The sequence below is a fragment of the Saccopteryx bilineata genome, chromosome 7, assembly GCF_036850765.1.
Source record: "Saccopteryx bilineata isolate mSacBil1 chromosome 7, mSacBil1_pri_phased_curated, whole genome shotgun sequence".
Lineage (NCBI taxonomy): Eukaryota > Metazoa > Chordata > Mammalia > Chiroptera > Emballonuridae > Saccopteryx > Saccopteryx bilineata.
In genome coordinates, this window is record NC_089496.1 from 66,847,469 (window position 1) to 66,862,195 (window position 14,727).

Below are 14,727 nucleotides of genomic sequence, written 5' to 3' on the forward strand. Positions count from 1 at the left end.
GTGCCAGGCCTGCCTCTCCGGACTCGCCCCAGCAGGTCCCAGGGCTCTGTGAGAATTCCCGTCTTCCGTTTTCCCACCGTAATCGGAGTTAGATCGAATTCTTCCTGTCCATACCAAACCCTTGAACGCAGTCTCTATGGCATGAAGGTCACATTGCCCCATCCTGGTAACCCAAGGGACATAAACCAAAGATGTCAAGGATTCCAAGTTCCCATTCGCAACGTGCCATGAGAACACCCCTCTCTCCCCCGAGCCGCAGCCCCACAAAGCGTTCCACAAGGATGCTTCCCGATGTGCCCAGTCAGACCAGCGCTTTTTCTCCTGCTGCCCAGGAGGATCCAGGTGGACCCGGCTGAGTGGACAGAAATGAGAGCTTTACCGTACGTATCCCAAGTTTAGGTCTAACCCCTGAGCAAAATTTACATATTTCCTGTTTCTCTAATTTTCTGTAAGATTCCTCGATTCTGTAATTAAACAAACAAACAAACAAAAGTTTGTCTTTGTGAGTTTGAAGTGGGCCCATGTCACTGCGAGTCACTCACCTGGTCGTTAGCCTCCGACGCATTACTGGGGGAACAGAGAAATGACACTTACCCAGCAAACGGAGGAGGAGGAAGAGGACTCCCAGGGCGTAAGACTTGAGCTCAGGGCTGACTGTCCTACATGCACAGAGATGGAGAGGAAACAGCGTTGTCACTCAGTGTTAATTCACAGACCCCAGAGCCACTCTGTCCCTAGGGGCCCTTCCTGAGAAAATGACCTGTGGGTTCTTTCTCCTGCCTCCCCTGCCTGAGGTCTGAAAAACAACAGTGACTGTAGTAACATGTTTCTAATGGCTGCAGCTCATCTTGTCATTCGAAGGACAGAATGCAAATTTCATCTATACCGTCCTTATTTTAAAGACACCTTGTTTTTTGCCAGGACGGGAAAGCATCTAAGATTGAAGGGGGGGGGGTGTCCTACATATCCGGCACACATCAGTAGGGGAGACCCAGCCCCTTACACCTCACAAACAGGCCAGGACCACGAACCAGGGTATCGTTCTCAGGCCATTTGGAGGAACCAACCAGATCAGCGTGATCTGACACCCCGGAGGGATGATGTCCTGTCTCGGCACCTTCACAGTTCTAGCTCCTTATTTTGAACAGACTCCGTCTCCCTGGCTCTGGTTCGTCCGGAACAGTCCCTCAGAAAGATCTCACACATTTTCTAAAATTCTGAGTGCCGCATTTTTGTGGCACCCAAGCTCTGGCTGACAGAGCCAGACACCAGTATATCTATGAGATCCATGGTCAGTTCTCTTTAGAATGTGTGTGTTACACACAGTCCAAGCTCCTCACTGTGATTGGCTCCATGGTTCCGGGGTTTTTTTTTTTTGTTTTTTTTTTTTCCGCCTATTCATTTCAAGGAATTGACTTGAAAGGCATAGAAGCAAAGGAAAATTCTTAACAAGAACAGGCGCTGGCATAATGAGCTAGAATATTTACCATTTGGAATCTGATTTCCTTTTAGCTGTCGTGACACCGGGAATAAACTGAGCAAGCCACTAAGATCTCCCTCTGTGTCCTGTGGGGAGACGGATGCCCACAGGAGGAACGACCCTCAGGTCAAGTGACACAGAAATGGCGGGCTCGGGCCTGATGTCCTAGGGAGTTGCAAGCAAGGCCCGGCTCTGAGCCTCAGACCCAGACGCACTCGCTGGGAGACCCTGCGAATGCTATTAACCACCCTCTGTCTCCCCACTGGGAGCACAGAAGTTAAAACAAGAGCCCAGCACTGGCCCCTAGGGGGCGCAGTGAGCGCCAGCCTGTGGGACCCTCCCACCACCCCACGTTCTGAGCACTCTCATTGGCAGGTGTGCTCTCATCAGGGTGCCAGTGTGTCCGCCGCTCTGGGACGGGGCAAGGGCTGGCACACGTCTGGGTGTGGCGCGGACTGGGTGGTTCTAGAGTAAGGGACCACCCTGGCCCCCCGACACACGCATGTGCGTGCCTATGCCTCCGACAGACCCGGTGGAGCGGTGGAGCGTGGAGCTCAGAGGTAGAGGAGGCCCCGCCCGGACCCCTCGGGCCATCCGCTGCTGACCTAGTTACGGGGACTCCAGGGTCTCCTGAATGTCTCCGAGAACTGTTCATCAGGCTGAGGTTCAAAGGGTTAAGATTTCAACTGCCTTCCATGATAGGTTTGCCACTCTCGAGGACAGACTGGGTTTTTGCAGGAGTCATGGGGACCGGACAAAGGGGACCCATCACTGCTTAGTGGTTGTGAGGGTCATTTTCCCTGCATGTTGGTGCCTTTTGTGTGTGACCAGCACACTAGAACTAAAAGCGAATTTCTAATAATGGAAAATAAACGGCCGATAACAGAGCCATCCCAAATCCACACCTGAGGCCTGACGGGTTTAGTCCCCAGGGACATGACATCGATTCCTCCCCCACATATAATTTAAATTCAAACGGTCATTTCATAAACACTTTTTATATCCTTAAGAACTGTCACTATCTGATCCATTCAACTACGGTACTATAATTGAACTTGACTCCAATTCAGGTTTTTCTGCTACTGTGGATAACATTAATAAAAATCTGTCTGCACGGACCTTTTTTTTTATTTTTTATTTTTTATTGTAGAGATGTATTTTCTTAAGATAAGTGGGCAAAGTGGGCATAAGCCTGAATGTTTTTATGACTCTTGATGCACAATGCCACCCACGCGGCTTTTCTGAAAGGAGCAATGCTTTCATCGGTGCCACTGGCGCCGTGTGGTTTTTTACCAGCTTTCCTACATGTAGCCTTGCAAACATCGGGCGTTTAAAACATACTCTTCACATTTCCTAAGGGTACAATGGCCGTATGCTGTTGTACCCTGAACGCTCCTGCGCGTGAACAAGGCTTTGCTAACGACCTTCTAGATAACGTCAGCACTTCCTGTACGTCCTCTCCCCTGGGAATTCAGAACAACCATCAGGGGCTGTGGTGGGCACAGCGAGAAGAGGAGGAAGTCAGACCCAGCACCCGCGGATGGATCTAGCCGTGCACATTGTGTAAAGCTAGATACCACGGCAGCAGGTGCAGGTGCAGGTGCACGCGCGACTCAGAATACCACTCAGTTATTCACCTTGGAGGCACCTTGCCTGCCCCCAGGACTGCCCCCCGAGACAGGGAACCCCAGGATGAGGGGTGGCTCTCCCCAAGAGCCCTCCACCTGCACGAGAACAGTCAGCGCTCCCCTTCCACGAGCCACTCGGCACGGCACGGCACCACACTGTCCCCGACAGCCCCACGCATCTCGGAATCACCTGCAGAGTCTGCTCTTGGGAGGACGTGAATGTGTACTTTTCTCCCGTGGGCCCTGCTTTCTGCTGCTGGTGTGGGGCCCCCCGACATAACGGGTTCCCATCAGCCCTAGGGAGCTGGCTCCTGAGGCTGGTCCGGTCGGTACCTGAGGTTTTGACCTCCAGGAGACACGCCCCGGTGGGCGAGGGGACAGGGAGGCCGGCCGGGGCCCCCATGCTTACCGGATAAGGATGATGACGGAGGGCGTCTGTGCCATGGCGCCGATCATGCTGCACACGCACATCACGCACAGGAAGGTGAGGAAGGCCTCCTGGCACCCGGGGCTGGGGCACTTTCCGGGAACCACGGTCGCGTTCTCGGGCGGGCCGGTCGTGAGGCACGCGCAGCCGGTGAGATTCTGCAAAGGAAACAGTCGGCCCTTTTAATGGGGGGTGTCTCCAGCACCCGAAGCCAAAGCTGTCCATCCGTGGGAGCCCGTCACAGCCCAGTGATGCATTCCGTAGCATCCCGTTAATTAGGCCTGAATAAATGAGCTGGCTTTTTTTTTTTTTTTTTTAAGGAGGCTGCAAAGCACATGCAAATAAAAAGGAATATTTATGGGGAGGAGAGCCGCTGGCCCCTCTCCTGGGCATTTCGCTTCCCTGATCAAGAATCCGTCCATAAGCCGCGGGCCGTAGACAAGCATGCCCCCCCAATACAATTAGGGAGGAAATTGTGCTTCCACAATATGATAAAACAGTGCCAAATGAACATTGTAATTACTTGCCAATTTGTCCTCTCTTTCGTGCAGTTATAATTACACTAACGGGGGCATTAAGAGCGGTAAATCAGGTCACCTGCATATTGTCGCTGGTTCGGTGCCCAGTGTGGCACTTGGAACAAAGGATGTGCCCCATCAGGGATGAAGTTGCCCCAACTGGGGGGCCTGGAGAGGGGGGATCTGAGGGGGAAGTTCCCGAGCGAGAGTCCGAGAAAGCAAAAAGCGGGCGCCCAGAGTGGGGCGGGCGCAGGCCCCAGTGCGGCCAGCGCACAGATGGATGTGCGATCAGAGAGGAGGAAGAAGAGACACCTCGTTCCCTCGGTACCCCGAGAGCCGTCCCCGCCACCCCCATCCCGAGGCACGGGCCTCGCCCACGTGGCAGGCAGCTCTGATGGCAAGGGAGGGTGGGCGGGGCTGGGGGAGGCGGGGCCCCGTGCACTCCACGCCGGTTGGGGTTTGATTATAGGGGTGCAGGGTCTTGAATGAATGCAAAATGGAAACAATCGTGATTCGCTGCCTTTCCTTCCAGGGCTGCTCAGCTGTCAGCACACGGTGGGCAAGTAACGGGGGTCCTCCTGAGAGTCACCCCCAGTTTTAAGTCCTCCGCCCAGCCTCTCTCCCCCGCCCTCTCTCCTCCCTTCATTTCTTACCCACAGAACATGCAGATGGGCTTTTCTTATCCCACAAGGCTACAGGGATGCTTGCAGGGGTGTCCCCCACCCCGACAGGGCCACCCTGTGTGACTGCCCTGCACAGGGGCTTTATCCAGGGGCTGAGGGGACAGACACTGTGGGGCTGGGTCCTTTCTCCCAAGCGGTCTGTCCAGAGCAGGAGCCTTTGTGTAAATCACAGCATCGGGGGCTGCTTACAGTGGGCCCCTGGACGTTGCCGGCCCCTCCCTCTGCCCAGAGACTTCCCAGCTGCCTTTCCAACCTGCACCTCCGCGAGGCCTCCGCTGGAGCTGTGCCCTGAGCCCAGCGCTGCTCCTGCAGAGCACACTGAGCCCCACCCGGCGGGGACCTCGGCCTGCTTGGGGACCAGACGAGCCTTCCACACTGTTCCCCTGGCACCTCCGACAGCGCAGCCGGGGGGCCTCCTCAGCTAGCTCGGGGCGCGCTCCTCTGCTCTCACTCTCAAGCAGGACTTCTTACCGCTGTGACCCAGAACACCACCTCTCCCGCCTGCGGGAGGCACTGGCTCACCCTGACGACCTTCCCAAGGGGGTACACTCGCTACTTCAGCTCCCGTCTCTCTCTCACTGGCTGGCCTCTGTCCCCGCACTCATGAATGCCGTGGTGCCGCTCACCGGTGGCCTCTGAACACTGACCCCACCGTCCACTCCTCTCCTACTGGGGCTCTCAGGAGCAGGTGCCCCTGGGCCGCCAGGACCCCGGTTTGGACTTGCTTCCCTTCCCACCCACTCCCTTTAGCACCCATGCGCCTTCTCATGAGGCTCCTACGCGGGTTTCCGGCCCACATCCTGCCCGGACCCACAGGCAATGCCCCTTCCTAAGACCCTCAGCCTGTCGAGATACCCACGCTGCGTCCAGGTGGCTTCTGAAACTGGCCCCCTGGGGCAGGGCTGCGAGCACGCCCCCGACGGGACGGGCGAACGAGGAGACATCTTTATCTTGGACCACGGCCCGCACCGCACGGTGACCGTGTGGCCCCGCCTGGCCTGGGCGAGAGAGGTGAGCGGGGTGTTCATGACTCTGAAGTCCTGCAAATGCAGTGAGCGGACAGCGGGCGAAGCTGCCGCGGGATTGGCAGCCAGGCCACGGGGAGAGGGGGAGGGTTCACCAGCCAGGAGGTCAGGCCGGGCGGGGATGGCCAAGGGCAGCGCTGGGCAGAGGGCGGCCAGAGACTGCATGCGCCAGCCAAGACGCGGACAGGCTGGTGCAGAGGAGTGCTAACGGGTGGGTCCTTCCCGAAGCCTCTCCAGGGGTCCCCAAACTTTTTACACAGGAGGCCAGTTCACTGTCCCTCAGACCGTTGGAGGGCTGGACTATAAAAAAAACAACTATGAACAAATCCCTATGCACACTGCACATATCTTATTTTAAAATAAAAAAACAAAACGGGAACAAATACAATATTTAAAATAAAGAACAAGTAAATTTAAATCAACAAACTGACCAGTATTTCAATGGGAACTATGCTCCTCTCACTGACCACCAATGAAAGAGGTGCCCCTTCCGGAAGTGCGGCGGGGGCCGGATAAATGGCCTCAGGGGGCCGCATGTGGCCCGCGGGCCGTAGTTTGGGGACGCCTGCTCTAGGCTCTGCTGTGTTCATTCATTCAGATTTAATCTCCTCAAGATGAGCGGTCAGAGAGGCTGGGGAGGAGGGAGCCGCAGGAGGTCAGCGGGGTGTGGAGGGCAGCACCACCAGGGAGGTCCCTCAGCTGCATCTTTCCCCTGGTGCACAGCTGGAAGGGATGACTCCCTCCGATGGGGCTTCATGGTACTGCCCTCTCAGAGGAAGGACACGGAGGGACAGCCCTCAGCCGATATTCACTGAGCAGCTACATGGGAACCCCTAGACCCACAAGAGCTCCACGCAGTAGGGAGTCTGAACGTGCAGAGATAACCGGGTGTGAGCGAACAACCCTCTTTCATTAAGGAGATAATAGAGGTTGGGATCCTAACTGTCTCCCTGTCTGTACACAATAGTCCCGCCTGGCCGGTCTCAAAGCAGATGGGTCTTGGAAACCGCTACCACACCATCACGCTGAACAAAGCAGTGTGCCCCCAGCGCTCTCCCTGGCAATCCCCGATAACCACTCAGAAAGGGCACCGGGCTCCAGACGAGTGTATAATCCCTGACCTGGAAGATGTCCAAGTCCCCTTCCCTGTTCCACAAGAATGTCTTCCCACTTTGCTGTTCTCTAGGGAGAAATGCAGTCTCCCTGCCTCCAGGGGTGGGGGTGGGGGGTGGGGGGACTGGATTCTCTAGTGTCACATGCAGGGGGGTAAAATCTAGCTTTACTGGAATAAGAGCATGGTGACACTCAGAGGACCACGGGGCTTACACAGGAACAGGTCTGACAAGCTTGGGAACCTGTGATGACCTAGAGGACAAAGTGAGACTGGCCCATGAATTCTAGAAGAACTTATCACACAGACAGACTTGCCTGGGCACGAAATGACATAAATTTAACATGAGTCTCAACACTGCAAGAGCTAACGTTCCACAGCAATCTGAATGCCTATCTACAGGGACTGGTCACATGGATTTCAATAGATTCACAGCAGAATACTATACAGCTGTCAAAAAGGTACGAGGATGCTGTATACATGTTAGTATGAAAAGAACTGCAAGATAACATTAACAACAAAACACCCACAAACAACAAGGCACAGAATAAGACCCAATATGCGCATTAAAGTCCAAAAGTACCTACTACAAGGAACTAATAACAGTAACCACCCACTGGGCGGAGAGGCGGGTTGAAAAGTGTGTCAGTGAGAGGACAGGTAGTAGAAGGGGCAGCTCCCACTTTTTTATGCCCTCCTTTTTATACTTCCTGATTTTCAAACTGTACAAATGCAGCATTTCAGAAAAATAAAATGAATAGGTCTAGAACAGGCATGGCCAACAGATGGCTCGCGGGCCGGATCTGGCCCACGTAATGAGTTTATACGGCCCGTGATTAAATTTTTAATATTGTCCGCTACTTTAAAGTCTCAGCTACGCAGAAGCAGAAGCGTCTTTGATTATTGGAAATCGAGATATTTAAGAAGATAGTGATACGCGGAAAAGAATTCCGTGTGTGACTAATCTAGGGTTAACTTCCAATAATTGGTCGAATGGATTCGCGATACTTTTTTTTTTTTTTTAATTCCATTATAAAGATTTACAACTTTTGTACTTGTCTGTACTCGATATGAACTGTTTGGCGTTTAGCGGCGATGTGAAACCCACGTTCTTTTAGGCGGAGATTGCCAGTGCGCACCCAAGGTCAAACAATTCGTTATTTTTGTGGTCAAGTGGCATTGTAGCACAGACATGTCTAGGCTGCAGTTGATAACTGAAAACATGTCTAGGGTGTTTGTAAAATGAAACAATTGTTTTATTTGCGATATAACCCCTTCAAGCTCATTCTATTAATTAAATATTGTTTTGATTGATTGTGACACAGTTTGGATATTTATACGGTATGTAGTTATATTTTTATTAAAATAATATTGTATATTAAAAATATTTTCACTCACATTTATTCATAAACAAATTACATAATAAAGGTTTTTTTTGTTTGTTTGTTTTTTTTAATTTTTCTGAAGCTGGAAACGGGGAGAGACAGTTCAGACAGACTCCCGCATGCGCCCGACCGGGATCCACCCGGCACGCCCACCAGGGGGCGATGCTCTGCCCATCCGGGGCGTCGCTCTGTTGCGACCAGAGCCACTCTAGCGCCTGGGGCAGAGGCCAAGGAGCCATCCCCAGCGCCCGGGCCATCCTTGCTCCAATGGAGCCTCGCTGAGGGAGGGGAAGAGAGAGACAGAGCGGAAGGAGAGGGGGAGGGGTGGAGAAACAGATGGGCGCTTCTCCTGTGTGCCCTGGCTGGGAATCGAACCCGGTACCCCTGCACGCCAGGCCGAGGCTCTACCACTGAGCCAACCGGCCAGGGCCCATAATAAAGTTTTGTTTACTTAAATGAATTGTTTTTGTACTTAACATTTTTTAATTTTAATATTTCGTCCAGCCCGTGAAAAAAAGTTTTCTTTCTAATTTGGCCCAGGGGCAAAAACTGTTGGCCACGCCTGGTCTGGAACTTGGAAGAAATAAAGAAATCAACGGAAGAAGGATAGCACAGTCATTGAGAACCATATGCCTATTCCTCATTTCAGTCATTAATTCACACTAAGAAATGTTTCCATTCGCATACAACGATGGGGATAAATAATTACAATAAAGCTGGAGACAAAAAAAAAACACCAGAAAAATTACTCTCCGGAATCTTGGACTCATTTCCCAGCGCTGAAGGAAGGCCTGCGCACGCTATTTTGACAGCTCACGTTACGAGCAGAAAACACTCCATCAGCAGTGTTTCAAAAATACTGGCAAATCAAGTTGTTTTTGTTTGGGCCCCCTGCCCCCATACACACATAGACATTCGATACTGCTGTGTCAGTTTCTATTAATTGTACAAATGAACTAATTTCCTGTTTGAAGGATATACTCCTCTGGGGACAGCCACGGGGGTGATGACATTTGATGTCTGAAGAGCTGGACGTGAACTCGTGGGGAGATTCGCAACGACCTGGAATGCTGGATTTGTGTTCTCTCCAAAACGCAGCCAGTTACCAGGAAGAAATGACGATTTCTATTGAGTGTCAGGCGCAGGCCTGCGGCTGGGAAAGGGGGTTTGCCGGCAAGAGCGGCCTTCCATCCTCCGTGCACGACATCCTAATCACGGAGGCGGCAAAGGACCGGCGGCACCACCACAATAGATGGGCACATTTTCCCTCTGAATGACAACATACTCCTCTGTGCTCTCGACATTTATGGATCCTCCCATGATTCAGTGAAGTTCCACAGTCATTCTCCCGTCTCCTATGACTGTCTTTTTGTCGCTTAGAATCTCTTCCACCTCGTTAGCCCAACCCAGGTGGGTATTTCCAGGCAGAGGACCCTAGAGCTCGGAGCTCGTCATTCACCAAGAGCCCCCACCAGCGAGCTACCTGCCTGGGGCCAAGGGGTTGCTGAGAAGCTACGGGAAGTGACACAAAACGCCCGTGCTCCCTCCAGGGGTTATGGCTGACTGCTGATGGACGGGGAGAAGTGTCCCGAGAGGAAGGCCAGGCCTCCGTGCACCTTTCACCCCTATAGTCTGTGACACGGGTCAGAGCACACCCTGACCGAGCTTGAATGGTCTGCAGGAGCGGGGTGCTCCTTGGGGGGGCAGTCGGGCTCCCCCCTGGCTGAGCAGGGGTGTCAGGCAGGAAGCAGTGAGCAGAGCCCAGAGTGGGTGCCGTGGCCGCAGGTCAGCATGGTCCCCGGGCCCCTTCATCTCCCCCTCCAGCTTTCTTCCTCTGGACTCCAGATCAAATCCTTGCCCGTACCACAAGGTTCAAGCCCCCAGCTGCTCATGCCCGCCCGGAGCGTGCGTGCTCTCCGCCAGGTGAACAGCCGCCCCCCACAGCGAAGGTATGATCCTGACATCAATTCTCCTTCAGAAAAAGTGACCGTGCCCCCTCCCGCCAGCCCCATCCTGCCCAGAACTCATTTCTACCCACACAGGCATAACACATTCAAGTCTACTAATCCACCTGCCTACCCGTGTCCTTCTCTCAGAAAGCAACCACCTAACCTTTTTTATTTTTAAGGGACAGGAGGGGAGATAGACAGACTCTCACATGTGCCCAACTGGATCCACCCAGCAACCCCTGTCTGGGGCCAATGCTCAAATCAACTGAGCTGTTTTCAGCGCCCTGGGCTGACGCTCAGACCAGCCAAGCCACTGGCTGTGAGAGGGGAAGACGGAGAGAAGCAGGTGGTCACTTCTCCTGTGTGCCCTGACCAGGGATCGAACCCGGGACATCCGCACGCCAGGCCAATGCTCTATCCACTTGAGCAAACCATCCAGGACCACCACCTAACCTTCAATGTTGAACTTCTTTTAAAAAATAAAAACGTTTTCCTTATTGGAAAAAGGATGCATGTCCATTTCAGACAATGTAGAGATATACAGAAAATTTAAAAAGAAATAAATAAAAATTAATGTTTCAATCCTTAGCAAGAAGTCAACTAGGACCAGGCAGTTATAATCCTTCCAATATATTTTTATGCAAAGATACATATATATTTAGATTTTTATTTTTCTTGACTACAAGGGATCATAACCTCTATATAGTTTTACAGTGTGTTCTTTTCACTTAATACTATATCATAAACCCGTGAGCCCAGGCTAGTTGCTGCTCCTGGGTGTTCTCTCGTACATAATTTTATTAATAGGTTAGCTCTCAGTTTCCAGTAAATACGAGCTCTTTCGTTACTCATTTCTGTATTTCTAATGGCTCGTCCAGGACCTGGGACATATTAGGTGTCCCAAAAGGCCACGCCCCCGAGAGCCCGATTTCAGAACACTCAGTCCCACCTGACAAGCCACCGACACAGCGAGCGTAGACCTTCCAGTCTGCTCTGGCGGAGGGGCCTAGACTGTTTGAGAGGGTTTGCGAAGCGTAAGCCTTTGGGAGCCAGATGGAAAACAGGTAAGAAAAACGGTCCCGGTGCAAGCGGTGGCCGGTGGCGGGTCACCAGTGCTCAGTTCCGGCCAGTGGCTGCCCTGTCGGGGGGCAGGTGCCATGCTGGCCGTGGTCCAACCTTTACAGAGACGCCGGGAATCCAGCTTCGTGTATGGAGTGGCCGGGCTGTGAAAGCGTGGTTTAGGCCACAGTCAGTACTACAGGGCAGGCACGAGGTACAAGTAACAGCCTGCTGCTCTGCATGAGATGCTGACAGGACACCACTGGTCCCCAGCCTGGTGTCCACTGCGGGTCAACACAGAATGGTGACAAAGGAAAGGAGGTCAGTGCTCAGTATCAGCTCAGACGCTGACCAGTCTCTTGAAAGATAAAGTACTAAGAACTCACCCCTTCTCTTTAGAACAGTGGTTCACCACGGAGGGTGGTTCTGACCCCCACCCCCAGATACTGAAATATCTGGAGACGCTGATGGCTTTATAACTTGGGGGGGTGGGGCGACTGCTACTGGCCTCTGGTGGTTTGAGCCCAGGGATGCTTCCAGACAGCCTCCAGTCCACAGGGCGTTTCCCACACCCAGAACGCCACACTCCTCAGGTGGAGACACTCGCTACTATAACGCAGGGACTCAACCCTTGGTGTGTGGGGAGGAGCTTTAAAAATACTGACTATGAAACAAGAAAATCAGAATTTCCAGGGACGGGGCTCAGGCCTCCTTTTTTTTTTTTTTTAAAGCCCCACGTGACTCTAGTGTGCAGCCAGGACAGAGAACCGCACGGCTCCATGATGAGGCTCCTGTGTGCGTCCACAGCAGGCCGCCCCCCCCCCCCCCGGGGAGCCTACTCGGGGTTCTGCTCAAGCTGGTGCTCGATAAATATTTGTTGCCGGCATGGAGGCACAGATGAATGGTCCGTCATTAGTGCCCTGCAAACCGCCGGGCCGGAATTGCATCGACTTTCAATGAACGTTCTGTTGGTGGCTGTTGTACGCTTATTTAAAGTCAATTATCCAGTACGTCAAAAGGACACAACGTCCAGCAGCCTGTCAGTGGCACGCCAACGTGCCTTCTGCTGGAATCACTACTTCCGAGAGTGAGGAGTACAGAGACGATCTGGACAGCACGGTCGCGCCAAATGGAGCTTACAGCATCAGCCCGCGGCCTCGCTGGCCACCCCTCCCGGTCACACAGCACAAGGAGAAGGACACACCGTCTATTCGACGCAATCCTGGACACTTCCCGTGGCCGTCCGTCAAGGCGATGGGAGGAAAGGACGAACAAAACCCAGACCAGAGCAGGCAGGAGAGTCTGGTATCAGAAAATGGCGAATGCTAACCAGATTTCCTCATAATCAAAAGTATTTGAACGGTGAATTAGTTACATCTAATTGAGTTAGGGTAACTTTTCACATGTCTTGATGGAAGCTATAAAGTGGTGATGATGAGCAAAGGTTGGGTCTTTAGTGTTAAAGTCGGCACCAGCCAACCCACCCGTCTGCCAACTGCTTGTCGCCTCCTGTGGCTCCCGGTGCTCCCTGAGGCCAGCACAGGGCATCCAGCCGGCCAGGAAGCCTGGAACCTTTACCCAGAGCCACGGCTGCCCCTGGGAATGCAAGGGTCGCAGCACAACCCCATCCCTGGACACCGGAGCCCAGTGGAGGGACACGCAGGAGTGAAGAGCCACTTTGCCGGGGTGTGGGTGGGTGGAGGGTCACGCAGTCCTGGAGGAAGGGACAGTGGGAGGAGGCTCTCAACTTCAGGTAAGGAGGTGTTATGCGTGTGAAGGGCTGGGGGGGAAGGCCCTCCCCAGTAAAAGAAACAGCGTGTGCAAAGGCCCAGAGGTGAGGGTATGCTGGGGGCGCCCTAAGAAGTTCAACATGGCAAGTGGTTCTTCAAGGCGGGAGGAGGGAGGAGCCCCAGGCTGGGGAGGCAGCAGGGACAGGCTGTGAGGTGGATGTAGGAAGAGCCCTTGCAGGTAGAAATAGAGGTGGGGATGCCAAAGGCAGAAGTCACAAAGGCAGAGGAAGACAGCCAGCCATGCCGGCACCCACCACCATGGTCAGTGTGACTTGAGGCAAGTGACTAATCTGTCATCGGGATACAAGTAACACCTCCCCCAGGTCACTAAGAGGATGAGCGAGATGACAGTCACAGGGCTGGGCGGGGTGTAGGCAGAAGCGTGGTCACATTCACCATGGAGCAGGTGGAGGGCTCCCGCAGCTGGTGAGGAATACGTATGAGAAGAAGAAACAGGGAAGAGAGGAGGAAGCCTCGAGTCTGGGGAGGAGCGTTCTCCCAGCTCGGAGACAGGCGCCGAGGGGCGGGGAAGGAGCGGGCCGGGACGCTCGCCCGCCCTTCGGCCCCTGCGCAGAACACCGCTGCGGAGATCTGAGAGACCTGCAGCCGCTTCTGCCCATTTCCCGACGGGGGCCTGAGATCCCCTGACTCGGCCCCGAGGGCCACATGAAAAGCCCCGCTCACTGGCCTGCACAGGCTTCTGCATAAGCCTGCTGCTACTCCAAGTTCTACAGCTGCAGGTTGTTTTGAGGGCTAACCTGTCACAGGCCCTTTCCCAGGATACAGGAGGCTGTGTCCTCAAATCACTCCTCCGCCTGTGGGAGCCAGGGCACCTCGAGGTCTGTCTGTAAGAGGGAGGCACATCCCTCCCACCCCAGCACTGGGGCTTTCTCGGCCGATCAGAGGCCCCGCTGAGGAGCACGCAGGTGTCTGCGGGATAAATGGCGTGTCCAGGGAGGTGAGGAAGCTCACCATTGGCAGCTGTACCCTGTAGCGTGTTGCTACGGCAGCCACTGGGAGGACCCTGAGCTGGGCCCAGCTCTTACTCAGTAACTCTTGTGCCCATAAAATCAGAGGAGACACAATTTTTAAGACAATTTTGGGGCCAGAGAGTGCTCTGGAGAACAGACTCCTTTGGCCTTGGGGCACTACCCTATACTTAATTCTTACAACTGGATGGTCACCAACACTGATTTATAATATAACTTTGTGAATATCAACGACATCATCGTCACGAGAAATAGCAGCCTGCATTTTTATCTTAACCACTCTCCAGGTTCCATCCCTTTTTTTAAAAAATCCATTTCCACCCACAGAAAGGAACGGCTTTATCATCTAATTAAAAAAATCAGTTTCTCCCCTCTCCCCCCTCCCCCATGGTGATTTATTTTTTCTCTATAAAAAATGTTAATAGCTGGCCAGGAATCTAAATGTTAAATGCAAGGGGGGGGGGAAATCTTTGGAAATGAAAATAATGATCGATGTTTTTTATTTCCAAAAGATTTGCTGCTTCCCCGAAGACAGAGGATGTGGAAGGAGCAGAAACAAACGCTTTCAACACTGAGTTCCCTGAACGCAGCCCCTCGTTGTCACCTGGCGCTCCACCTATGCGTTCCTGGGTGCCAGTCAAGCTCAGGGAAGCCGCAGAGCAGGCGGCAGAGACTTTTAGAGA

The 14,727-nt window shown here is 53.3% G+C and overlaps 1 protein-coding gene across 2 annotated transcripts in view; it reads right to left on the reverse strand.

The window, feature by feature from the left end:
* SLCO3A1 (solute carrier organic anion transporter family member 3A1) overlaps positions 1–14,727 on the reverse strand; it is a 278,228-nt gene that overhangs the window by 12,903 nt on the left and 250,598 nt on the right. For both annotated transcript variants that reach the window (XM_066238910.1, XM_066238909.1), the window contains exons 8-9: positions 3,518–3,693; positions 595–659 (exon numbers count right to left, since the gene is read on the reverse strand). In XM_066238910.1, coding sequence (XP_066095007.1) covers positions 595–659; positions 3,518–3,693 — 241 coding nt within the window. The remainder of the gene's footprint in view (positions 1–594; positions 660–3,517; positions 3,694–14,727) is intronic.